This window comes from Canis lupus, chromosome 3 (genome assembly GCF_011100685.1).
Source record: "Canis lupus familiaris isolate Mischka breed German Shepherd chromosome 3, alternate assembly UU_Cfam_GSD_1.0, whole genome shotgun sequence".
Taxonomy (NCBI): domain Eukaryota; kingdom Metazoa; phylum Chordata; class Mammalia; order Carnivora; family Canidae; genus Canis; species Canis lupus.
Window position 1 is genome coordinate 60,388,439 of NC_049224.1, and position 25,170 is coordinate 60,413,608.

A 25,170-nucleotide genomic window follows, 5' to 3' on the forward strand; every position below is an offset into this window, starting at 1 on the left:
GGTTCCGGTCTGGCCCTGGTCTGCAGAGGCAGCAGCACGGCCCCCAGGCGGGGCAGCAGGCAGGGGCGGCGGGCGAGCAGGGTCCCCGGGCCCCTCCTTCCAGCTGTGTGGTTAAGAAGCTGTGGGCACCACGCTCAGGCTCACGGCAGGTGACGGTTAGTATACCGCGAGCCAGGGAGGGGTCGAGTACCTACCCGGTGGTCCAAGCCATTCTTTCCGTGTCCTGGGAGAGGGTCAGATTTGGAATAGGGGAATCCTGAAACAGACACAGCACAGCTCTGTCACACACGCACACGGGCTCGGCGGGCAGGGGAGGAAGGGCTCGGCCCCGGCCGGAGGGGCCCCTGAAGATCACGCCCTTGCCACAGTCAGAACCTCTGTCCCCAGGGTGCTGGCTGAGGAAGAAACTGGCCAGGGCGGGATGTCCCCGAGCCCGCCCATGACACCAGGAACACCGTGGCACCCTCTTGCCAACCCTGGCCCGGGTGGGCACCTGTGTTCTCCGACAGCCTCGGGCCTTGGCATCATCTGTCACCCAGGCTGAGCTCCGCATCTGGCAGACCCAGAGAGCTGGGACATTGTCAGAAAGGGGCCTCGTGTGGGGGTAGGGCTGTGCCATCCTGTGCCAGAGGTGGGACGTGGGGGCCCGCCACCAACCAAAGGTGGCCTGGAAACTTTTCTTTTTTAAATGATCCTGAGCTATTTGCCATTGAGCGATTTTACATTAAAATCCTAATTTACAACTTCGTTTGAAATAAAAAAAAGGGCTGGTCTGAGACCATAGTAACCCCACAGCTGATCCAGCTCTATCGCTCATGTCTCTGGCTGCCCTGCGTGTGCCCTGAGTTTGAGATCTCCCAGTTAGCCTCTGCAGTGTGTCTGGAGAGAGAGGCTCAGGAGGAGAACATGTGGCAGGGCCTAGCCCCCTGAAGAGGCAGGACCCCTCCTACCCTAGGGGAATCACCTTTAGGAGGCCTGGCCTGGGTCCCTGGCACCCAGCAGCTCAGCAACAACACACAGGGCCAAATGCCAGCTTCCACCGCAGGAGCCACCAGGCTGCTTATCAGGGCAGAGGGGTGGAGCACATCTCTGGGTGTTCACAAGGCCGTGTGTGTTCATGGGACAAAGGACGAAGGACCAGGCCTCCAAAGGTGAGGTGGGGGCCATGCACAGAACTGCTCACCCACCCATTCCAGGGGGGCCTCGCCTCTGAGCAAAGGATGCTCAGCCAGATGCCTTTCACCTCCAAGAGGGCTCACGAACTCTGCGAGGACGGAGAAAAGCCTGCAGGCGATGCCTCAGCCGGGGGAACCTATCCCGGGCATGTGTTTGCCCCCACATGCCCCATGGGAAGGTGCTGGATGTGGGTGAGAAAGGCATTTTGCCACATTAAAGTCAAAAGTCAGGGTTCAAGCTTCTTTTAACAAGGCATTCTCTTGCCGCATGGGATTTTATGTAAACTCTGACATACAAAAGAAAGGGGATGTGGCGATGGACACAGAAGAGCGGCGTGGGGCCAGCCCTGCCGTGCCTCTGCCCCTGTTCCTCCCTGCCTCCCTCACACCTCCCATTCTGCAGAAGGGGAATTGAGGCCCAGAGTCGGGGGGCCTGCCCCAAGGTCATCCAGCCCTGGGATGCAAGATCAGGCCCCCTGACTCACAGCCCTGGGGTCCCTCCTAATTTACACTCAGAGCCAGGCATACTTGGGGAAGTGAGGCCGTGGGGTTGATCTGAGGGACCCTCCACTGAGACACGGGAGTGCCCGACCAGCCAAAGATGCTAGAGCAGTGGTTCTCAAAGTGAGGTCCCTGACTAGCAGCATCAGGCACGCCTGAAACTGGTTAGAGAGGCAAATTCACAGGGCCCACCCCAGCCCAGAGTTCCGGGGCTGGGGTCCAGCGAGCTGTGGTAGTATGAGCCCTCCAGGGCATTCGGATGGACTCTAAGGTTTGGGCACCACAGCTTTAGGGTCCCGAGAACAGCAGTGCCCTCACCTCCATCCTTCACCTGGAGGCACCACTGTCACAGGTGCTCAGGATGCCACCTGTGGGTCTCCGCATCTGATCACGTCGCAAGAAGTACAGAGACCCTACTCCCCTGAGGTTACTTTGTTCTCCTGATTTTCTAACAATTGTCCTGGGTATCTCCTCTTCTCTACCTACCTCGAGCGCCCATATCACATCATGTTACAAATTCTGCTGCAAGCATCAAGCAGGATTTCAGAACCTCGTGAAGAGAATAGTCCATGGTATTTGCCCCACATTTTTACTTATTCCGATGTTCTCTCTCCTCTGAAGCCCCATGTCTTCTCACACCATTTCCTTTCTGCTTGGACGACTTCTGCCCACAATTCTTCAAACAACACCTACCAGTGAAAAACACTTAGTCTTCCTTTGAGAATTTCTTCATTCCCCATTCATTCCTGAGGGAGAGGCTCCCCCAGTGTAGAATTCACGTGGACAGCAACCATCCCTCGGCACGTGGAAGGCATGCCCTTCCTGGCCCCATGGTTTCTGATGAGAAATCTGCTGCCTCCAGGTTGGCTTGTCCCCCAGGGTGTCCGTCTTCTGTTGCAGTGGCTTTCAGGATCTGCCACCCTCTGTCTTCAGACTGTAGCGGTTCAGTTATCATCCTAACTGGTTTTGGAGTGCATCCCTTTGGACTTGTCCTATTGAGATTCTCATGGTTTTTCGAATCTGTAGGTTTATGTCTTTTGCCACATTTGGGAAATGTTCAGCCATCTTTTTAGATACTTTTCCCCACCCATTCTCTCCTCTCCTTCCAGGACTCTAACGATATACAGATCCTGTCCCATGGACCTCTGAAGCTCCATTCATTTTTTCCTGCTGTTTTCTCTTTGGCGTTCAGACTGGGTCATTTCTGCTGCTCCATCTATGAGATCACAGACTCTCCTTTGCCGTATTCTGCTACACTGTTTCTGAATCCATCTGGTGAAATTTTTATTTTGGTTGTTTTATCTTTCAGTTTTATAGTTTCCATGTGACTCTCTTTTTTTGCAGATAACATCTATTTCTTTGGTGAGAATTTCCTTTATTTTCAGTTGTTTCCAGAGAATTTGTACTTGTTTGCTGAAGCATTTTTCTGGTAGCTGCTCTTAATGGCCTTGTCCAGGAAACCTGACATCCAGTTATGGTCACTGCTCTAACTGTCACTTGTCTTTGCTAAACCAAATTGTTACCTTCATGGCTCTTGGTGTAGGGAGTAGTCCTCGATTGTCCCCTGGACATTGTGGACATGACATCAGGGGACACCGAATCCTGGTAGAGCCTGCTATTGAAGCAACTGCCACCCTGCTGGGGTTTGGCATGTGGGGCCTGGCTTGTCATGGCCTGTGGTTCTGAGGATAAGCTGGTTTTCAGAATGCTTGTCAAAGTGCTCTTCTGGTCTGCCAAGTCAGGCTGGTATTACCAGGACTGTCCATGGGGTGAAACCTGCTTCCCTGGTTGCTCTGTGCTCCAACGTAGGGGTGGGAGACACCTGCTGTGGTGGAGAGGGTCTCCCAGGCACACCTTCCAGGCTAACTTGTGCCTTCCTGCTTCAGATCTGCAGGTGTGGCCCAGGGAGGAAGATGCCTACAGGTCACCTGGTGCCACTGCACGGGAGGTGGGAGACATGAGTCCTGTGTTTTTCCTCAAGTCCTGGGGTCTCTGGCCATCTGGCTTCTTCTTTCCACCCTTGAGATTTCTGCAATATGTCTGCTGTATTTTTTTGGGGTGGGGGGGAGGAGTTGGTTCTACTTAGTGGGGATAAGCAGGGAGAGAGGAGGCTCCACTATCTCCTCACCAGGCTGCCATGTAGACTTGGCCTCTCTGGGCCTGGGATGAGCCATCAGCAGATTTTAGAAGTCCCAGTGACCCATGTGTAGCTGAGGTTGGGAGCCATGGCTTAAAAAGTCCCTCCACACATTCAGAGACTTTACCTGCCCCTCATGGGCCTACGTATGACACAGAATCTCCTTTTACAGGTGAGGAAGCCAAGGCCCAGGGAGAATAAATGGCCCCTATGAGGTCAACCTCTGCTCATGAAGAGGAAAACATGAGAGCCTAGGACTCCTGGCATCAGGAATCAGTGATCCCACCTGCACCAGCAGTTCTGCATCCCTATGGGTTTGCAGGTGTGGGGGTCTTCTGGGCACCTGCATGTCAGATAGCATCAGGTGGCCTCGAGAGGGTGTGCATTAGAAAGAAGGTGTGCATTGGAAAGAACCTGGGATGAGGCGGCAGCTGGCTAACAATGAGTATCATCAGCCCTGTAAGTGCTGGACACCCAGCCATCCCTGTGCCATGCTCAGTGCAGACAGGCTCCCCTGCCACCTCCTCTTAAGAGCCCATCTGTGGCAGACTTGCACTTGGCATTCTGCTGGGACCACTCTCAGAACCCTGGGCACAATCTCCTTGTGTCTGTACCTCTTCTGAGCTGGCTCGTCAGAGGTTAGAGTATCTGCTGGATTGCTGGATGTGTAAGGAGAGGGCCATTGGGGGTAGACAACCACTCCAAATGCAGCTGGAGATAATCAGCTCATCACCACCTCTAGGGATGCTCTGATCAGCAAGGCACTTCCCTGGGCAGATCTTTGTCAGTTTTGCCAGGGCCATGACTGGTTTTCCACCAATGCCTGGATAGGACATCTCCACGGTCTCATACAGGTTTGGGTCCAGGAGGGGCTGGAACTTGCCTTCAGCCCCAAGTGACTGTGAATAGGAGGCCCTAGGATGAGCCAAGCTCCAGGCTTCCAGGAGTAAGCAAGAGGGGGCCACTGAAGGCTCACCCCAACCAGGCCTGTGGACTTGACCATGCTCTGCTGTGGCATCCTCCAAGGCTCAGGTGATGGGATGCTGGAGTGCTCACATGTGAGCTCCAAAGTCCAGATGCTTCCTGCCAGGAGGACTGAATCATCTCCATTTTTGCAAATGAGGCCATTTTATGCACAGACAAGTTTGCTCTTATGCCCAAAGTCACACAGCAAGTGACAAGCTGGGATTCGAGCCCAAGTGGACCAGCACTCAGATCCAGCACTCTCTGCTGACCCGTCCTGTGGTCTCATGGACAATGTTGCTGCTTGTGTCAGCAGCAACCACCATCATCCCCTCCACCCCAGCAGAAGCAATGTTGTCCCATGAAGGGAGAATGGTGCTGCTCCGGGAAAGCCCAGCTCACCCAGTGCTCTGTTGAGCACTCACTGAGAAGCTGCCACATGCAAATGAGGGAGGCATGGGGCATCCTCCCTGGACCCTGCTCCCCAGGGGCTAACAGTCCACAGAGGAGAAGGGACAGGGAAGGTTATAGATAAAGAGTCCCCCACCCCGGGTTGGGGGAGGGGAGAGAGCATCCAGCTGGGTGGGTGTGTCTCAAGACCCCAAGGCAGACAAGGGGAGCAAAGGGGGTCCTGAAACACTGGCTCCTTTCCATGAGCATCCAATTGCCTGTGGCTCGTGCCCCTGCCTACAAATCAGAGGTCATATGCTCTCTAGTCCCAGAGGGCAATCCTGCTGGAAACAGGGGCCACAGGGAATTTTGCTAAAAGCAGAGTCTTCAGCCAAACCCCATGAAATGGTGGTAGGCCTTGCCCACGGGTGCCCTGCTCTCGCAGCTGGGGGTGGTCTCTACGATGAAGAGCCAACAGTGTTCTTTGGGCAAGGGTCCCCTCCTGATGTCTGCAGTGCCCCCTGCTTTCTCTGGGGCTGGCCAGCAGCAGGGGCAGAGAGCAGTCTGTCCATCTACCTTGAGGCCACACCCTCCCTAGCACCCCCTGTACCAGGTGACCTAAACACCTGTTGGATGCCAGGTGGCTGTCCCTCCACCCTGCCCCAAGCCCCTAGCCCTGGCTCTCTCAATCCCTGGTAGCTCCCCTGGGTCCCCTGCTACCCCAACACGACATAGCACCTTGCCCACCTGCTTCCCCACCAGCTCACTCTGTCTCTCCCCCTTTCCTCCAGTGTTTGGAGGAGACAGGAAATGGGAGGAGGACCACCCCACCTGAACTGGGAGTGAACCCGAAGAATCACACCTTCTTTGGGCCTCAGAGCCTTTGAAGAAAGTAATGCAAGCTCAGGAACCTGCTTATCAGGCAAGAAGTCCTGGGTTTCAGGTTATGCATTTGCATCTGGGAGCTGAGGACCCACAGGGACTCTGCTCCCAGCCCATCCGTCCACCTCCGGGCAGCTCAGCCTTGACGTCCAGGTTTCTGACTCCACATGAAGAACCACCTTGTTCTTTCCTTATCTCTGCATAAAGGTGCCTCCATCTGAGCCAGAACTACCCCCATGCCATTCCTGATTCCGTCCCTCATGTGCACACCTAACGCTCACACATGGTCCTGCCATTCAGACCACTCAAGGTGCCTTTCTGCTGCTTACATGGAAACCCCAACCCCTTGTGCTGGGCCAGCAGCCTCCAGTTTGTCCTCTGTGAAGTGGCCCATCCTTGTTTTAAATATGCACAACGGACTGCCTCACCTCCCTGCTCACAGCCCTACATTGCAGACCCATTCCTTAGCAGACACGACAGCTTCCCAGCATCCTACACGGACCAGCTCAGCTAGTCCCTCCTCTGCCACCCCACTGACTTCCTATTTCCCAAATGGCCACCCTGCCTCTTGCCTTGGCATGCTTGTACGTGCTGTTTATGCTGTTTAGAACACCCCCCACCCAGCACCCAGCAGGATTCCCACTCCTAGGACATTCCCCCAAGATCCTCCTCCCCCCAGGGCAACCCCTCAGGACACTCTCCTCATAGGACCCTCTCCCCGAGGACACTCCCCCGAGACACCCCTTTAAGATACCTCTCCCTAGCACAGCCCCCCAGGACACCTTCCCCATAGGAACCTCCTGGGACATGCGCCTAGGACAACTCCCTAGGACACCCTCCCAAGTCACTGTCCCCCAATCTGGATGATGGCAATCCCCTCATACAGTCTTTCATACCCCCACTCAGGCCTACCAAAACCTCCATCAGACGAGGTCAGGGCTCTGTGGGGATCCCTCCAGGATCACGTCTCCATTTGCATGCTAGGCTGGAGTCCTCCCCAGGTGACCAAGTCCTCCGTGGCCCTGAATGTCGCAGCCTTCACCCCTACCGCATAGCCCCCTTGCTGTCCCACAAACCCACCAGGCTTCCCGCAAGCACCCTCACTGTTGGAGCCTACATCCCCTTTGAGTCTTGCTCAGATATGGGCTTCCCCACCCCGAGTGCCCCAGCTCCTCCTGGCCTCCTTACCTGCACAGCACTGATGCACACTTTGTAACATTGTTCTGGTCTCAGTCCCCTCCCCACTAGCATGCCGGCTCCTGGGGCTCATCCATGTGAGCCTCTGCTCTACCCCCAGCACCCACCACAGTGCTGGAATACAGCAGGTGCTCAGGAAGTATTTGTGGAAGGCTAGGCCTCGTCCTGCCTGTTGTAAACAAGGAGATGGCACTGGTGTGCTTCAGTACTGATGTTTGTGGTTTCTATCCCTGGGGCCACGGGCACACCTAGGCCAGGCACGCTGCTGTCCACGGGGCATTCTCACCACGAGATCGGCACGCAGCAAATCATGGTGCCTCATTTTCTGGCTCATGGACTAGGAAATGCGGGAATGAGTGTTGTTACCACTTCAGAGGAATGACAGGTGACAGGAGAAAGGCCAATTTCTGACCGAGCCTCTAGCCCGCTTCTCTCCTGTTCACGGAAATCTCACGCCCGGTGGGTGCTGGGAGGGAGCCTGGCCCCAGACCAGGGCCCCGGCAGCGGTGGGCAGCAGGTGAAGACAAGCATGTCTCATCAAACACAGGACCCCACAGGGCAGGACACACAGAAGGTGACACAAAAGCCAAAGCCACGGGACCACCATCTGTGCTGCCTCAGGCTCCCTCCTCCAATCTGCTCATGTGCTGGGGCCTCAGGAGGGACCTGCATCTTCAGAAACGCTGGGTTCTCTTTCTAGGGGTCACTGAGTCTCCTGGGTGGGATCCCCAGCCCTCTGTGCCTTTGTCTTATGGGAGAGGAGGCCTACGTCACCTTGTGTTCTTCTGAGGACGATGAGTGTCATCCTGTAAGGCTCAAGACCCTCTTCATATAACAAAAACTCAACACCATCCCCTCCCTGTGTGGAAATCAGGTTCGCTGGTAGCACAGCATACCACACACACTGTCCAGGTGAGGCAGGAGGTGTAGAATAAAGGAAAATACAAGTAACTATAATACAACATGGACTTCACTGAGGCCCTCTTTGGCGGAGATGGCAGTGCCCGAAAGACGAGTGTCTTGTCACAGCTGCTCAGTCATCTGCATCTCTGCTGGGGAACGGGGCCTGAGCCACACTCACCTCTGCCTCTCTGCTGCCTAGCACCATGTCCAGCACATAGTAGGTGCTCAATAAATGTTTGGTGGAGGGATGGATGAATGACTGAATGATGAGTTCAGTGTTGGGTGAGATGTGCTGATGGTGTCATGAGTGGGATGAGTTGTGCCCCCGCTCCATTAGCCCACAGAGGCCCCGGGCGGGTGGTGGCGGGATATGCACGTGTGCTTGCTCCCGTTGGCGTCTCTGCCTCTCTTAGCTCCCTGCGTGCTTCTCCGGGGCAGGGGCTGCTCTTGTCTTCTCGGTGTCCCCTTTGGCGCCCCACACAGCGTCTGGCACAGAGTGGGTGCTCAATAAATACCCGTTGAATTTAATGCATCTCAATTCAACAAACATTTATTGAGCGTCCACTGTGTTGAGTGTCACAATCCTACCTTCCTTGGGCGCGCTACAGATGGATGTCCCAGCGATGCGGGTGGGCGTGCCTTGCTGTGTGCAAATGCTCTGTGCAATCACAATTCTTTCCAAATGGAACTGGTGTCAAGGGAATCGCTTTGGGAGCTACTTGGGGGGAGTCGAAGGAGCCCCGAGAAAGGAGGGGACATCCCCCTCAGGTTATGAGCGCTGCCCATCCTGCCCCAATTTCTCAACAGGCTAGCACATAGCAAGGCACGCTTGATGTAGGCATGACCAGTAGCCTGCGTCCTGGCTGCTATTCCCATGCACATCAGGAAACAAGGCAACGTCTTCAGGATGGAAGTAAAGGCACAGTTGTAGCAGTTGCACAGTGGATTTCTCACTCAGAGGAACCGGCATCAGAACACCGTAGAAAGCGAAGGAATGACAGAACCATCATAATCATCTTAAGCAGGCATCAGTGAAGGGGAAGGCCACGTGCACACACACGTACACCCACACGCATACAGGCATGCACACACATGTACATGTATACCCACACGCATACACACGCATATACACGCATACATATACACACATTTCTACTTTGGAGAAGATTCCTTTGGAGGAATCTCCCCAGTTAGAGCATGGATTCTGACACAGGTGCGGTACTTCCCGCAGGCCAGGTGCAGCGCTTCCTACAGGCCAGGTGCACCCTGAAGGGGAAGCATCAGTGTCCCCACCTGTGGTTGCCCTAGCTGCTAGTGACGGGAAGACATCAGCGATGGGGAGAGGACGAGCTGAAACAAGACCTTGCAGGTGTGTGACTGGCCAGTCAAAACAGTGCACACAGCCTGTGGTCCCCATGGGGAAGGGGTGTCCTCCCACCTATGAGACTCCTGGGACAGCCCTGGGGCACTCTGTCCCAGCATGTGCGGGCAAGGAGGCAGTGCACCAGGGTGAAGGCAGCACGCAAAAGTGACAGGGAGGGTGAGCGGCACAGGGAGGCCCCCTCCTGGGCAGGCTTCTCCCGACATGGTGCCCCCCTCCTCCCTCAGATGGGCTGCAAACAGAAGTGGGGATATCTGCGTCAGCAGGAGGTGGGGGCCTAGCACCACCCAGCAAGGAGAGGATAGGAAGCCATAAAAGGCCACCCTCAGGTCCCCAGACACTGGCTTCCTGAGAGCTCCTGGGCCTTGTGGGTCACACCATGACACCCCACAGGTGCAGAAGGGCGGCCGCGGTGCTGTGGAGCCGGCGCAACAGGAGCCCATCACCTTCCAATACAACTGCCAGTAGGAGAAAGGGAACACAGAGCAGCAAGGCCCATGGTCTAGGCCCGTGGCCCAGGGCCCGTGTGCAAGTCCTATGGTGCCCAGGCCAGTGGGTGCCTGGGAGCAGAGAGGGGCTGGTGGCCGTGCTGCAGCTGTATGGCTGGTCTGTGCCATGACCGGCCCTGGACCTGGGCACCCTGCCTGCAGGTGGGATGAGCAGCCTGCTGCGTCCTTCCCAGATCTGCCCCAGGAGGAGCACACCACCACCTCGGAAGAGTCACTCTGGGGGACTTTCTGACGCAGCCTTCCCGTGGTGACATCCACCCCATGTGCCAGCCCAGAGAGCCCCACATGGGCTGGACCCCAGGCAGGGCTGGAGGCACAAGGGCTCACAGATGTCTGCTTACAAAGATCAGACACAGAACAATGCACCTTTGCTTTGCTTTGAGCTCTTCTTTGACAAATGGCAATGCCCGGGCTTCTTCACCCCTTCCTCCTCCCACAGAATACTTTCATTTGTAGGACAGGTTACAGTTCATAGTCATGAGGATGAGGATGACGATGACAGTCTGTTTGCTGAGCATCTACTATGGGCCAGGCAGAGTGCTGGCTGCGTACCTGTGTCACCTCCTCTGGTCTCTACTGACCTGGCCAAGCAGACAGGGGAAACTGAGGTCCAGCAGTGGGGGAGCGGCCCGGGGTCCTGTGGCTCATCAGTGGTGAACCCGGATCGGAGCTCAGGCCTGTCTCACGGCCAAGCCGGCATCTGTGCTCCGCCTTCTCACACCCATCTCCACCCTCTGCATCCAAGCTAAGCCTCACGCTTGTCCACAGGAGACCACCCTCTGGGACCCAAAGATAACATCCAGGTCCCCTGAGGGCATCATACCATAGCTGGCTTTTCCCCTACAATTTGCAGCCTCTATAAATAGAGAACATGATGTGGAGCATTGCCCTACATCTGGAAATCACTCCTAATTCAGCCCTCCTGACCCCAGAGTCAGGCTGCTGTCACTGGTTACTGTGCTCCCTGCAGATGGGAAGGCCCCACTCCCCGGGTCCTTGCTCAGGATGAGCGCCGGGTGGCAGTGCCCTGTCATCGACTCCCAGTCTGGACTCACCAACCTGGACCATGCTTACGTCAGCTCTGGAGGGAAACGGGCCCTCAGCTTCCAGCCTGGTAGCCCAGGAAGCCTTCTTTGCAAGAAAACTCAGGAGCCTGATTTGTCCAGGAGACACCGGCACACCCACTGGCCGCAAGCTAGCTAATGATGTCCAGGGGACCCCAAACAGAAGACGGTCCTCTCTCCTAACCGGGTCTGCTCTTATATTTCTTAACGAGCAAGGCTTAGTTAGGTCTGGGATGGGTTTCAAATTGTGGGGCCCTTCTGCTGTGAGGCCTTTCATGCCATGTTTACAGTGCCTTGCTCAAAAGAACCACTCACGTGAGTAAAAGTTGTCCCCTTGCATTGTTTGGAGAGGGTCTCTATCGGTCCCGCTACTGTGGGACAAAGACTGGCTGTCTAGGTCTGGAGAGTTAGTCCTACTGTCTGCATCCCCCTTGAGAATCAGCCAGCTGGTCTTCTGCTGGGGGGGAAAGAAAAAGCCACATGAATTCCGAGGCCCTCCGCGATGACACTGCCCTGTCGCACAGGTCAGGACGGCCAGGGGCCCAACCGGCTCCTCCTGGGGGCGCCCTGGGGAGCCAAGCATGCACTCCCTCCACACACACCTCCCTCCCTTAAGGACAAGCCAAGGGGCCTCACCCTGGAGCCAGGGTGCAATGCAAGACTCAGCCCGGGGACCAAACCCTGCACCCTGCTCGCAGCCTGCTTTTTGGAGATGATGTGCTGCAGCCTGGTGCACCCTCTCCAGCAGAACCACCCAGGCCCCAGAGCCTCACTCTTTACCCTCGGACCCTTTACAGGGAACCTCTGTCTAGCCTGGTCTCGAGCCAGCACCCCAGATGCCCCCACATTGCACTTGGATTAATTCTCCTTTTTTTTCAGACATCTCCTTGGTGCCAAGAGCCATAACCCGGTTACACAGGTACGGAACATGACTTTGGCAGGAGGTGTGCTAGTCTCAGGCTGGCGGGGGCCACCTCTGAAATCTGGTCCCTGCCACGTGTAGCCTCATGGGGCCCTGTGGAGCAGAACCAAGAGAGGGATCCTGAGGTTACGGCTGGGGACTCCCACAGAACCAGACCGCCTCTGGGTGAGGCTGCTCTCAACCAGACCTGCCTCCGCATTACCTTCCTGTTATCTTGCTCGAACATTCTGTCCTCTCCATCCGGTCGCCTGACGGCTGGAAGGGAAGAGGCGGCTTGTCAAGGAGATACACCGTCTAGCCTGGGCTTCCCCGCCAGAGTACCCACTTCACATTATGTCAGAAACAGAACGGAATCAAGCCGAGGACAACAGTATGAGAGCCTTTGCAGAGCCAGGGAGCGGGACACACTAGAGAATCCTCCCATGGGGGTGGGGGAGACCCCGCGGGCCTTCACATGTGATGGTTCTTCAAACCAAGAGCAAGTGTGCGAAGTGACGTGGTCTGGAAACTCCAGCCAAGCCCCCATTCCTGAGATCAAGCCATGTTTTTAGATGCAGCCACTTGGCATTTTGAAGAACACACTCTCTAATTCCTGGTTTAACCCCAAAGTGACAGGAGGGTTTGGCCAACCAGGGCTTATTGTGTCCCACTCAGCCGGGCGCTTCATGGGCACTCCTGCTTATCCCCACGCCACCCCTTTCACAGATCGGGAGACTGAAGCTCAGAGACACGGCATGCCTTGCTCAAGACCATGCATCGGGGGTGGCAGAGGCTGACATTTGAACCCAGGTGGTCTGTCTCCGAGGTCCTCCTTCTGCCCCCCTCACTGTCTGCTGCCCACAAAACACAGAGGGCCAGTGAGTTCTGCTGCTGGAGAAAGCCCACGAAGCGGGGCAAAGGAGGTACAACATACGACCAGAGGTGACCTCAGTGGACCAGAACAAGCACAAGTTCACTTTGCCGCAGCATGTCTACCAGGAACACCATTTAGAGCTGAGAAGTGAGGTGTCTCTATTCTCTACCAGCCTTTTTTTTTTTTGGTGGCATGGGGTGGGGGGGTTGTCACCCAGTGGGGCTGACATGATCTCCAAGCAAGTATGAACATGTAAATCACACACGAGCATCCTGACAGTTCTTAGCATCCACCCGAGGACTTTTCATCCTCAGACATGGACCCCATGCATGGAACAATTAAAGGGAAACCCCAGGGTCCTTTCCCACCCCCCACGGAAACTGAGGCCACGGTAAGGACACGCCAAGGGTGGGCTCCTTACCTGCAGCCTGCGGAGGGCTTGGACCTTCCAGCCTTTTGGAGCACCCTGCCTTGTGCACCATCAAGGACAAGGCTGACATCAGGCCCGAGAGCTTGGAAATTGGGGATTGGGCTACAGGACCTTGACAAGATAAGGTCACAGTTGAAGAGTGTTCTGGATTCACGGACATTTTGTTACTGCGGACGGCTACCTGTTTCTCCTTCTTCCAGGAGAGACAGTGATTTTCCAAGGTGAAAATAAACACCCTGCTCTCTCCACTGGCAGAGACAAATTTATGGTGAACCTGCGTGAGGGGTGTCATGATGGACAGAGGCAGAGGGCAGGATGGATGCATGCCCATGGCCAGGGCTTGCCTGTTGCCCAGAGAGTGGCGGTTGCTGGGCAGCAGAGCCCCGAGGGTCTGACCATACATCAGCCGTGAGTCTTGGCGGCTACCCCACAAGCTCTAGAGATGATTAGGCCAGTGGGGACTCAAAGCTCCAAGCACAGTCAAAGTCCAACCCAGAGAAGGCCTCCAGGGCTGGGCCCTCTGGTGACGGTCAGTGAGCGCACCCCTGAGACCCCTTGGTAGCCCCAAGTGGGCCAATACGGTGGGGGTCATTTGCAAGTACAAAGACAACAAAGGGCTCTTTGGGATATGAAATCCCAGCCCCTGGGGCTCGGGCCATGGGAACCAGAGGCCACCCTGGGTTTGAGGACGTCACACAGCTGTGGGCAACAGGTTGGGCTAGATGCGTTCTGGCTGGGGAGCAACCTCATGGCTTAAGAAATGGCCCCACTACCTCATGAGGATGACAGCCCACCAGGATTTAGCAAGTTTCCTCTGCAAAGGCTCTGCCAGGTGTAATCAGCTCAGCCACACTCCATCACCAAGGGCTTTCCACGGGCCAAACGTGCCAGCCCACAACATACACTGCGGATGCCGAGACATGGGAGCAGGAGCAGGAGAATACAGGAGTCTGGCACTTTGTATTATTTGCAGCCTGCTTCCTGGATAGCTCTGAGCCTCAGTTTCCTGATCTGTAAAATGGGCAAATGACGCCCACCCCTGAGGCGCAAGGGTTGCGTGAGGTAATATATGTGGATGCTGTGATACACCAGGGAGTCCAGGTCTGAGAAGTTAGGAGTGAACAAGAGAACAGCTTTGAGGCTAGTTGGCAGCACGGTGTCTCAGAGTGTCGGGAGAAGACAGGCCTACTCAGGACGACCCAGGAAATGAGCTTGAGTGTGTCTATCCCATCAAACAAGGCGGTTCCTTCCTCCCGAGCCTGGAATCTGCCACGAGGAGCCCTCTGAGGTGAGCCTGGGGACCTCTGCTGGAGGCATGCATCCTCTGATTTTCTTTCTGGACCCATGCCCCACCTACCTTCCTTTCCCTCCCAAGACAGGACCCCAAAACCAAAAATGAGCCTCGATTCCACCATAAAGGAATCCCAGAGAGACACGAGAAGTGGTTGCTTCCCGTTTTACACCAGGGACCAGAGGAACCACGTGCATGTCCCACGGAGCCATGTGTCCTGACTGGTTTGGCAGGGCGATGGAGTGAGCACCCCTCCACTAGCAGGTGGCTGCAGGTGTGGGGCTGAGCTGCCACCCCCTGCCTTCTGGGCCCATGGCTGTCTCAGAGCCCCCCCTTGGCCTACAAATGACACAGCCAGCCCCGTCCCTGCATCTGGATGCTCAGCTTCCCGGGAGGAGGTGTCGGGGGAGGTGTTCTGGTTTTCTCTGAATTCATCTTGAGCAGTGTAAAACCGAGCATAGCGTCGCTCCATCGAGGGGACCTACCACTGGAGTGCTGCTGCTCTGCGCCCCACGTCAGCGTGGCCTCACCTAACTCCCACAGAGTCCGATGGCGAGGCAGCCTCGAACCCACTCTCGGTATGCAGACGGGACTGACCACCGCTGGAACCGCACCTGCTTCACTAAAGTCACGGGCCCCCTGACCGCCTGCAGCAGGCTCAGGAGCACCCCAGTGCCCAGGTCCTGTCTGCGCTCCATGTCCCACTGCTCCTGCCTGTCCCATGTTTGTCCCTGACTGTGCAGAAAGAGTTCTTCTGCTTCAGTCCTATCCTGCCCCGCTGTTTTCAATTTTCCATTTGCTTCCTTTCTTCTATGTTTTTCTTACTATTTTTTAAAAAGCCATTAAATCATTAAATCAAATTAAAATATTGTACTAATATAGTACAATATACTATTGGGCCCTAAATGCTGTACAGCAGGAGCAGGAGGGCCAAGGGCCAGAGGTCGGGGTTCAAACAGACCTGGGGCTAAACACTAGCCGGGCTGCAGAGCAGCCACTTCTCAGCCCCAACCTCACACTCCTCGTCCACGTGGTGCCAACCTCACGGTGGGCCGCCAGGAAAAGCACTGCCAGCTGTCGGGTGCCCACACAGAACAAGTGTACTCACAGCAGTGGCTGGAGCCCTAGCCACCCTGGCCACCATGGGGTGGCAGGCAGCCACCTCACCTCTGGAGGCTCGCCTCCCCAGAACAGGAATGCAATGTGAGCACCAGAAAAGAGTGACGCTAATTAAGAAAGACTTTCTGTGAGTGGGAGATAGGGCATCAAAAAGTAAATGCATTAATTAAAAACTCTGACTTTTAAAGTGGTTGGTCGTATTATCTTAAACTAGTTAAATGGTCCAGTAATGCAACACTATCACCCAGAGTAAGTATCTCGAGACAGATGAAGGTCAACACAGTGGCTTCTCAAGTCTCTCCCCTGAGAGATGACTGGGTGGTCACTTTGCTGAGTGGGGTCACTCATGCATGCATGCACTCACACACACATGCACTCACACACTCTCACATGCATGCTCTCATACACACACATGATCTTACCCACATGCACACACCTGCTCTCATACATGTATGATCTTACAGACATGTGCTCACACACTCACGCACATGGTCTCATAGATGCGTGATTTTACAGACATGCTCACACACACACGTGCTCACACACACACTTCTGACAGGATGTGCTCCACTTGGATGGGGGAAATCTTGTAAAATCAAAACATCTAAAATATATTGGAAACCAAATGCATCCTAACACAAGTGTTATTTTCTGAGCATTCCTGAAGGAAACCTGGTTAAGGATAGTACACACACATGCTGAGTCCCATCCCCTCCCCGTCCCTAGCCCATCCACATTTACAAAGGGACAGGCTGTATTCATGTGTATCCCTAGAATGGGGCTGGATGCTGGGTAGAGGGTAGGTACTCTATAAAGTCTATTTCCCAAAAGAATCAACATGGCAGATTTCTGGATTAATAAATGGGCTTTGGTTATTGTTCATGGTTCAGTTGTACAGGAATCCTCTTGCCTTTGGATAGGAGAGGCCTTTGTATCCAGTTTAAAAACAACAACAACACAAGGACTCACACTGGCAACAGTAAAATAAAATGTCTTCATTGGACGATTTGGTCAAAGGACTTAGAGTTGGAAGCTCTTTGTCTTAGATCTGGCTTGTTCAGAAGCCGCTGAGCAAGTTCATCCCCTGATTTACTGTCCCTTCTGCTTCCTAAGAAGCCAGCCTGTCTTATACCATGTATATTCATTACATGTTTGAGGTTAATAAAAAGCCACATCAGCCAATGCCACTTGTGACAAGTACAAAACGCACACCTTTCCATGCAGGCTTGAACACGGGCACCATGATGGTTAAGACGGCACTCAACATAACTGCTCCTTCCTTCAGCTGGGCCTCAGCTCCCCACTTGTAACAAGAAGGGGCTGGTCTGGACAATCTTTAAGGGCCCTGGGGTCTAACTGGCCCACCCCTCTCTGATCCCCCTGGGACATCTGTGCTCCAAGCTTCCCGTGGTTGAGAGGGAATGGTAAAAGTCACTGTCTTCTGGGCAACTGAGAGTTTAATCCATTCTTTTTCTTCTTGGGAAGAAGAAGAAATGCACAAAGCATGGGGCCTATTGCAATCAAGGAAACATTAGAAATCTTGTTTGTACAATCAGACCACTGATTTATCAGTAAGTCACAGAAAGCATGTTTTTATAGGATTCCACCTAACAGTGATATAGTTATGGATGTGGCATGTGGCCATTTTCTTTGGGTGCATCTGGACAAGAACTTTAAATATGGGAATTCCTCTTCCCATATCTCCATCATGTGCACAGTACTTTACAGTTTAGAGCATACTTCCACATTCCTTATTCCATCAGGTTTCATAACCAGCCTGTTAAGAGGGCAGGGTGGATGGATCTGTCCTATTTTGCAGAAAAGGAAACAGAGGCTCAGGATAGTAAAACCACATGCCCCAAATCACCCAGAAATTCCATCAAAAAACAGGGGAGACTTTGAGCCTTCCGCTTCCTGCTCCATGGCTCCAGCCACCTATGGCCCATGCACCTGTCCCAGGCAGACTCAGGTGGTGTGGAGGTGGGCAGTCGCCTTGGAGAGGGAAGCTAGAGGCTGAGAGAACTGCCCCCCTCCACTGCCAGACCTGTCCAGCCCGTTTGTCGATGCAACAAAACTCTGTGGCTGAAGGCTAGCTAGGATTCATTCTATCCTCAGAAATTCCCCAAACACAAGAATAAATGGCTTAATCTGGTTTGTTCTGTTTTCCAAAATTCTGGCTGGGTTGGGCGGTAGTCCAAGAAGCCTCCCTCACCACCTTGGCAGACATCATCCTGGCTGCCTCACTCAAAGCAGCATAACCGGAGCCCCGGAGACGGGCTGTCAGTGATGAACCCACACCCCAAGCCCCTTGACGTGCATCAGCCTCAGCTTCGTGGCACACGGAGGCATCCTTACTCAGAGATGCCCTCTGCGGTCTTTGATGAAGAGGCTCCCGGGAGCCCGCTAGGGAATTCAGTGTGCGCTGAGCCTGACACTCAGACTAACCATGCTGCCGCCCCATCACGGATCGGAACACAACAAAAGGAAGCATTCAGAAGCAAATGGGCGCAACAGGCATGCAGAGAACACAGCAGCAGAGGAAATCCGACTGTACCATGCTGTTTGTAGATAGGGGGTTTCCTATAGATGTTATCTTTTACGCCAGTGTCTGGGAAAGAAGAGAGAGAGAGAAGAGCAGCGTGAGCAAGCAGACCAGTTTCCATCCCCCTGCTTTTCCTCAGCAGCCGTCAGGCACCAGATCCAAAGCGGCCAGAGAGGCTCTGGCACCCCACAAGCAACTGATGCCTGGGACCCAATCTTCAGACCAAGCGTCACCCAGCCCGAAGCCAGAATCTAGCTCAAGGGGCGGAGGGAGGGAGGCAGCTCGAGTGGCCATCCGGCAGGACAGCACCTTCTCTCCAGCACATTCTCAGGAAGGCAAAAATGTCTCCCTGCTGTTTGTGAGGCTTGGGAGAAGCTCCAAAGCACGCCAGTCGGGGTGGGGGATGTGCGAACCCTCAGAATTGGGGGGATGTGGAGAGGCTCGAGAATCCTGGCAATTCCGTGCAATCAGACGCTCTGCATGGCACGCCCAACCACGCGTCCCGGGTGCCTACCTGGGACGTGGAAGTGGCGAGGCGCCTGCTGGTAGGTGCAGGGGGGAGGCTTGCTGTCTGAGAGCACCGAGAGGCTGGGGGTGCTCCGGCCACTTTCACTGCCTCCAGACGGAAGAGCAAAGGCAGGTAGAAGGGAGGAAGGGGAAGGCAAAGGAGAGTATGTCAAGTAGGAACGCTTGTTCCCAGCGGGCCCATCTCCCCTGCCTGGTGGAGCCTGCCCCAAGGCTCTGCACAGAGAAGGGAGGGTGCCCCCCACCCACATTTCCAGACGGGGCCCAAAGCTTGTTAATCCAACCTCAAGCGGACTCCTTCCAGTGGCCCCATGGCAAAGAAACAGTGGCACCAAGGACAAGGGCATGAGGGTTGCTAGTTCGTGGGGAGGTCGGCCTGGCTCTGGGCTGACCGCACTCTCCTCGCTGTTCAGCCAGGGCTGGTGCTTGAATCCAGCAAATTGCAAATTCACCAAAACTAAAGCCTCCCTCCCTGTGCATCCTTGCATAAAAAGATGCCGCTTTCTTGGAGAATACACCAATTAGTCATTCAGAATAGGATTACAACAAAAATCTGTCCCTAAAAGCTATGAGAGACGAAGAGAAAATTGGTACTCATTAGTGGTCATGTTCCCTAAATAAAGCTATTTTTGGCAAATTAAAATGTAAAGAATTCCCCAATTCTGGCTCCAATTTCTCATCCCATCTGGATTTGTAATTTTGACGTTGTGAACAAGGTTGGATTATCAAGTGACAGATTCAGACAGCCGCAGTTCCCCGGGTGACCCTCACCCCCCCACCCCCCGCCGCCCTACACATACCTATTTAAGGAATGACATGATAGACAGAATGCAATGGGCAATCGAACACTTTGGATGATGAGGTTTATGGCTCATTTTAGCAAGACACTCATAAGGCACGCCTCATTTCCCCTCCCGTTAGCCTCAGGAAACCCTCTGCCGCCTTAGATCACAGCCTGGCAAGGGAAGGGGAGCTCCTGACTTGGAAGGAGCCCCTGGGAGATGCAGCCGTTCAAAGCAGCAGAGCCCCGAGGTGACCAGGCTGGTGACCCAGTCCTCCCAGGGGGCCGCACGGCGTGCTCACGAGGAGGGGGCAGCGGGCGGGGCTCAGAGCGCCCTTTGCCTGGGTCGGGTGCCCCGGGAACCCAGGAGGGCACGCAGGGCAGGGGTGGGCTCAGCCCAAGCAGGCCACAACCAGCTGCCCGACCCAGGCTGAGGCCACACTGGGGGCTGCTGACCGCAGCTTGGAGCATCTTTCTGCGCCTGGGCATTGATCCACCTGTCGGCACTGAAGGAACTTCAGGTGATGACTTGCCCCCTGTCGCTGTGGGAACCCTGCCTTTCCCCGGGCCATGCCCTCAGTGCAGCACAGACCCTTCTAGAGTTCCACACCAGGCCCTGGGAGCAGGGGCCTTCAGGCCATTTCTGAGCCCTCAGGGGGGGTTTCCCCACGTAAAGGAAACCACAGATCGGCTCTATTGACCATAGAGCTATGACTGGATCCTCCCCCAAGGGCAGAGAAACACAGCAGAAGTGTGGGATTTAAATAGTCTCTTTGCACAGGCCCCAGAACAGCCGAGGACTGCCCACTTCAGTGTCATTACTGAGCTGAGTGTGCTCCTGGCACGAACTGTTGAATCTGGGAGGCTTCAAACAGCTCACTTCCTTCTGCCTAGAATTCACGGGACCTCACCCAGCCGGGTCCTGCCCAGGTGGCTGCAGACGATCAGACACGTGGGCAGGCTCCTGTCCCCCCCAGTCCCCAAGCCTACCCTGCAGTGTCCATCACAGGGAACATCCTGTGTGTGCGCTGATCGATCTGGGGAGCACCCACAGTGCTCAGCAGCTACTACTGGGGCCCAAGACCCAGAGGCAGTTGGGGACACATACGCAGAAGCAGTGGCCCATCATGCCACACACTCCTGCCATCCAGGTGTTCGGTGGTCACCAAACTCTATCACCTTGGTCCCAGGCTGAGACACCTCTCCTGGCATCCCCTCCCCCCAGCCTCCCTTCCTCTCCCACCCCCAGCAGAATCCCCTTTGCAATCTTCCCCACGGGTCCGGGCTCTTCCTGGGTCAAGGCCCCGGGGCAAAGCCTCCCTGGAAGACCCAGCCCTCTGCTAGTCATTCCACTCTCTGGACTCTCTGGGTGACTTCCTCATAATAAAACACACTGCTAACATCACCCCCGGCCAGGGGCCCTTGGAGGGCTTTGCCCACATCAGCTCACGGATGCTCACAAAATACCCACAACAGCCCTGCAGGACTTGCACCACCTGGCTGCCTCCTGCAGGAGGGATGGGGCTGGGAGGGCCTGGGGCAGGGTCCTGGTGAGGCGCAGCCCTGGCCGGCTCACCATGCCCCCCGAGGTTCCAGTCACTGCCCCAGGGGCCTTAGTGGTTAAAAACCCCAAACCACTGATGTTGCCACGGAGGCGGGAAAACCAGAGGAGAGCCCGGCTGTGCGGTGACTTTGAGAAGCCACAGAAGCCCCTTCTGATACGGCTCTTGTGGCTTCTGGAGGCAATTCAGGAAGGAGGTCGGATTCTGACCTCTACTGGTTGGAGGGCCTTCTTCTTCCTAAAATTTAAGTAAGTGGTTTATTTTGGAGCAGTTTCAGGCAGTCCAGAGGGCTCAGAAAGTCCCCCATGCTCACGTCGCTGCCACGTAGCACCACTTTGTGTTGGCTAAACGCCATCCTTTTTCAGATTTTACAGTCTCACCTAATGTCCCTTCCCTGTCCCTGGTGCCCATCCAGGACATCACGTGACATGCTATCATCCAGGCTCCTCTGGGCCGTGATGCTTTCTCAGACTTTCCTGGTTTTCAAAGATTTTTATGAGGAGTCCTGGTCAGGGCTTCTGGGCGGTGGGTGTTCCTCACTGAGGATGGGTCTGATTATTTCTCATCTCATGATTGGACAGGAACTGAGGGTTCTCGGGAGGAAGACCCCAGGGGTGCGGTGCCCTCCTGTCACATCATGTCAAGGGTACCAGCCATCAATGTGACCTGTCGCTATGATGGTGACCTTGATCTCCTGGCTGAGCTGGGGGCCACAGGCCATCTGACCCTTGACCACAACCACCCCGTAAGGTGGATGGCCCAAGGACTGGGGCTAGATGAAGAGGTGTCTCGGGGGCCCAACAGGTGTGTGGGAAGCAGGCCCTGACCTGAGGCTCTGTACCGGAAGCTCCTTCTCTCCCCTCACAACATATGGGGAGAAGGCTTGTGCCAGTAAGTGGCAGCTCCTCAGTGAAGAGGTTCCAGCAGCATCACTTCCCCTGGACACTCCATACCTGCCTACTCCTTAACAGGTGAGACGTCAAGCTTAAGTCTTACACTGCCACAGGAGAGGGACCAGGGTCTGAAATTCATACTAAATTGCAAATGATTACCACCAACACTGATGCCGTCTGCAGGTCTTGGTAGAGGGGTGTCTTTGGACATTGAGACATGAGGTGGGGAGGAAGGTATGTCTGGGATAGGGGTCCAGCAAGAAGAGAGGAAGAAAGCCAGGGACCCCTGTCAGCACATAGCCGGGTCAGGGCAAGTGCTGGCTGGCTGGGATGAGGGCATGCCTCTCCTTGGGGAGCCCTCCACCCACAGCGGCATTCAGAGAGGAATCTCCACCTAGAGGAGTCAATGATGCTAAGGATGCCATGAGAGGCCAGGAAAGGCTTTCCCGGGAAGCATGGGTGGCCACAGGGCCGTGACCAGCTGGGAGGAGGACAGGCCTTGACACAGCTGGCCACCCGAATGCCCACAGGCTGGGATGCGTTACAGCAGGTGGCTGAGTGCAGGCATCAGGAGGAGGACAGGTTCCCTCGGGGTGGCCTCTGAGGTGGACTTAGGACCTGCGGTGGACATGGCTTGTGCACAAGAGCCGGACTTGGCTCTGCCCCACAGACCTTTGGGATCTCAGGCCAGCACTGTCTCTCTGAGCCTTGGTCTCCTCTGGGGTGAGTCATGTAAAGAGGCTGGGCACTCCAATGGTCCCAAATGGCCCTGGAAGTTGGGTGTGGGGCAGAGCCACAGGGTCAGGCCTCCTCTGCATCTGACCCAGATTTCTGACAAAGGGATTGGCAGCCAAAGCAGCCAGGAGGGAACCAGGACCCACCACGGGGCTGGTGCCTTTGCCTACCCAGCAGACAGCAGAGGCACCGTGCTCCTGCCCCCAGAGGATGCCCTTGGCCAGGCTATGCAATGGCTTCCAGATCATGTTTTGGTGGGCAGGGGCGGAGCCTGTCTGCATGGTCTTCCCCACCGTAGGGGTAAAGGAAGAGCCTCGCTGCTCCTGCCGGAGGTCAACACGACTGCCCCTCCCTGGCCCTCCCTTATGGGGCTGGGGAAGGGGCGCTGCTCCCCCTGACCTGCCTGGAGCAGGCATGCTGCAGGTCTGAGGCACTGCCTAGGGGTCTGCCCATGGCTGAGGGCCCATCCTGGCCTTCCTCACCCTTGGGTGGTAAGAATTAGAGGCTGGAAGGTCAGAGGGGAGCAGCGGAGGACAGGCTCAAAGGGTCTGCTCCAGCCCCAGCCTGGACTGGTGTTGTCCAGCACACGGGGGACACCAGGACAGCAAGGTTACAGCAAAGACAGCACAGCCTGGCCTCGTCTCCAGGCTACACCTCTGCCAGAGCCCCCGGGGGACAGCCCCACCCAGAGCGGGGCCACGGTGGGCAAGGGGAAAGCAGTGTGTCTGTGCCGTTTGGGCCCGTGAGCCAAGGGAGAAGAGGCACCTCTTTGCTGGCCTGTCACCTAACAGGCAGATGGCCCTGGTTTGCAGTGAGTGTTCTGTGTGCCTCTTGGTGAGAGCACACTGGTCACGCGACCTCCGTGTGCCCCGTGGATGCACACGGCAAGTCCTTGCTGGCGGCTTTCCCACTCACAGGATGCACTGTTTCTAGCTTTGCTGCTTCTCAAAAGAGACAGTGTGTCCAGAAGAGATGGACCATGGGCTGTAAGGACAGGTCCCGATGCTCGGGGGCTCTGCACACACAGAGCAAGCGATGGTGACGGACAGAAGGGAACACGCAAGTCCCCGTGAGCCCCCACTGAGACCATCAGATGGGGGAACAATCCAGCTGAGCTTGGCTCGCCTCCAGGTCCCTTTGGGATGGACATATTCCACTCTGCGGCTGGACAGCATGGGGGCCTTGATGCACCTCTGGGGGCGTCAGTAAGAACATCACTGCTGCTCCCTCTGACGCCCGGAGCATCCCTCCATGGTGTCTCTGTCGGCTAGGGCTGCGGAACCGAGTGCCGCATTGGGCCGCTTCAGCAACAGATGTGTTTTCTTACAGTTCTGGAGGCTGCAAGTCCCAGACCAAAGTGTGGCAGGTCCAGTCTCTGGTGAGAGCCGTCCTCCTGGCTGCCAGATGGTCACCGTGTCCTCACGTGACCGTGAGGCCCTCCCTCTGAGCACATGCAGAGTGAGAGCTCTCCCGGTGTCTCTTCCTCTTCCGTAAGGCCTCCCATCTTACTGGATTAGGGCCTCACCTTAGTGACTTCATGTAACCCTCCTGGCCTCCCAAAGACCCCATCTCCAAACGCGGTCACACTGGTGGTTAGGGCTTTAACATATGAATCTTGGGGACACGGCTCAGCCCATGATGTACAGGAAACGAGCTTGGCCATTTTTCTGGTGTGATTCGTATACGTTATCCATGCAGGGATGTGGACGGCGGGCGGGTCTGCACCCTGGAAGGAGACAGGAGCCAGAGCCCTGCCCGGCCACCACGTGCCCCGGGGCCACGAACAAATCACAGCCCCTCCGTGCTTTTGCTTTTGCTCCTGATCATGGCTGCAAGCGATCCCTCTGCCCCACGGAGCGGATGTGGGAAGGGAAATGGGGGTAACGGGTGAAGGCTCTCAGAACAAGGCCGAGGCCACGCTAGGGAGAGCTAGCCTCCCGTCCCTGCTGCTCGCCCTCCACTCCTCACCGCTTCCCACGACAAGCCACCTACGTCCTCCTCCCAGGAACATTTATACACCAACAGAAACGGAGCCAGACTCACGAGACACACAGCGAGGGGCACGGGCTGAGACACAGGGCTCGGGGAAGCCATGCGGCGGACACAGGACAGCAAGACACAGACGTGTGGCCGGACGCCCTGCGAGTGCCCAAGCCCGCAGCACTGCGCACCTTACCTCGGAAGTAGGGGATGTAATGATGTCTGAACACGGATGTAGGGCTTGGGTGTTGGGACAGGGACAGGCAGCTACTGGTACCAACACTCACAGTACCAGCTGCGGGCAACAGAGAGCAAGTCAGAGTCCACCCCGCGCTCGCTGGCCGCAAAGCCACAAAATATTCCTAGGCCCCACTCTGCTAGGAACATTTTTGCTTCCTCTCCCGAAGAAAGCACACCTTTTTGAGGCACCTGAGG

The 25,170-nt window shown here is 55.7% G+C and overlaps 1 protein-coding gene and 1 non-coding gene across 47 annotated transcripts in view; both read right to left on the reverse strand.

Annotated features, from left to right (window-relative positions):
• The window catches only part of ABLIM2 (actin binding LIM protein family member 2), a 141,850-nt gene that overhangs the window by 19,879 nt on the left and 96,801 nt on the right, over window positions 1-25,170 (reverse strand). For 7 of the 46 annotated variants that reach the window (XR_005357161.1, XM_038533109.1, XM_038533114.1 and 4 more), the window contains 7 exons: window positions 24,932-25,030; window positions 18,774-18,875; window positions 18,272-18,325; window positions 13,299-13,418; window positions 12,227-12,279; window positions 11,418-11,559; window positions 195-256 (listed from right to left, as the gene is read on the reverse strand). Coding sequence is in view for 43 of the 46 variants with exons in the window: in XM_038533109.1 (XP_038389037.1) it covers window positions 195-256; window positions 11,418-11,559; window positions 12,227-12,279; window positions 13,299-13,418; window positions 18,272-18,325; window positions 18,774-18,875; window positions 24,932-25,030 (632 nt within the window). In the remaining 3 variants the exon portion in view is untranslated. Of the gene's footprint in view, window positions 1-194; window positions 257-10,434; window positions 10,620-11,385; window positions 11,560-12,226; window positions 12,280-13,298; window positions 13,419-16,697; window positions 17,526-18,162; window positions 18,326-18,773; window positions 18,876-24,931; window positions 25,031-25,170 lie in introns of those variants that run through there. The other 39 variants (XR_005357162.1, XR_005357163.1, XM_038533116.1 and 36 more) reach the window with 28 other exon arrangements.
• MIR95 (microRNA mir-95) lies at window positions 8,639-8,719 on the reverse strand. Its single transcript, NR_049468.1, has one exon. It is a non-coding gene; the product is annotated as a microRNA mir-95 (primary transcript).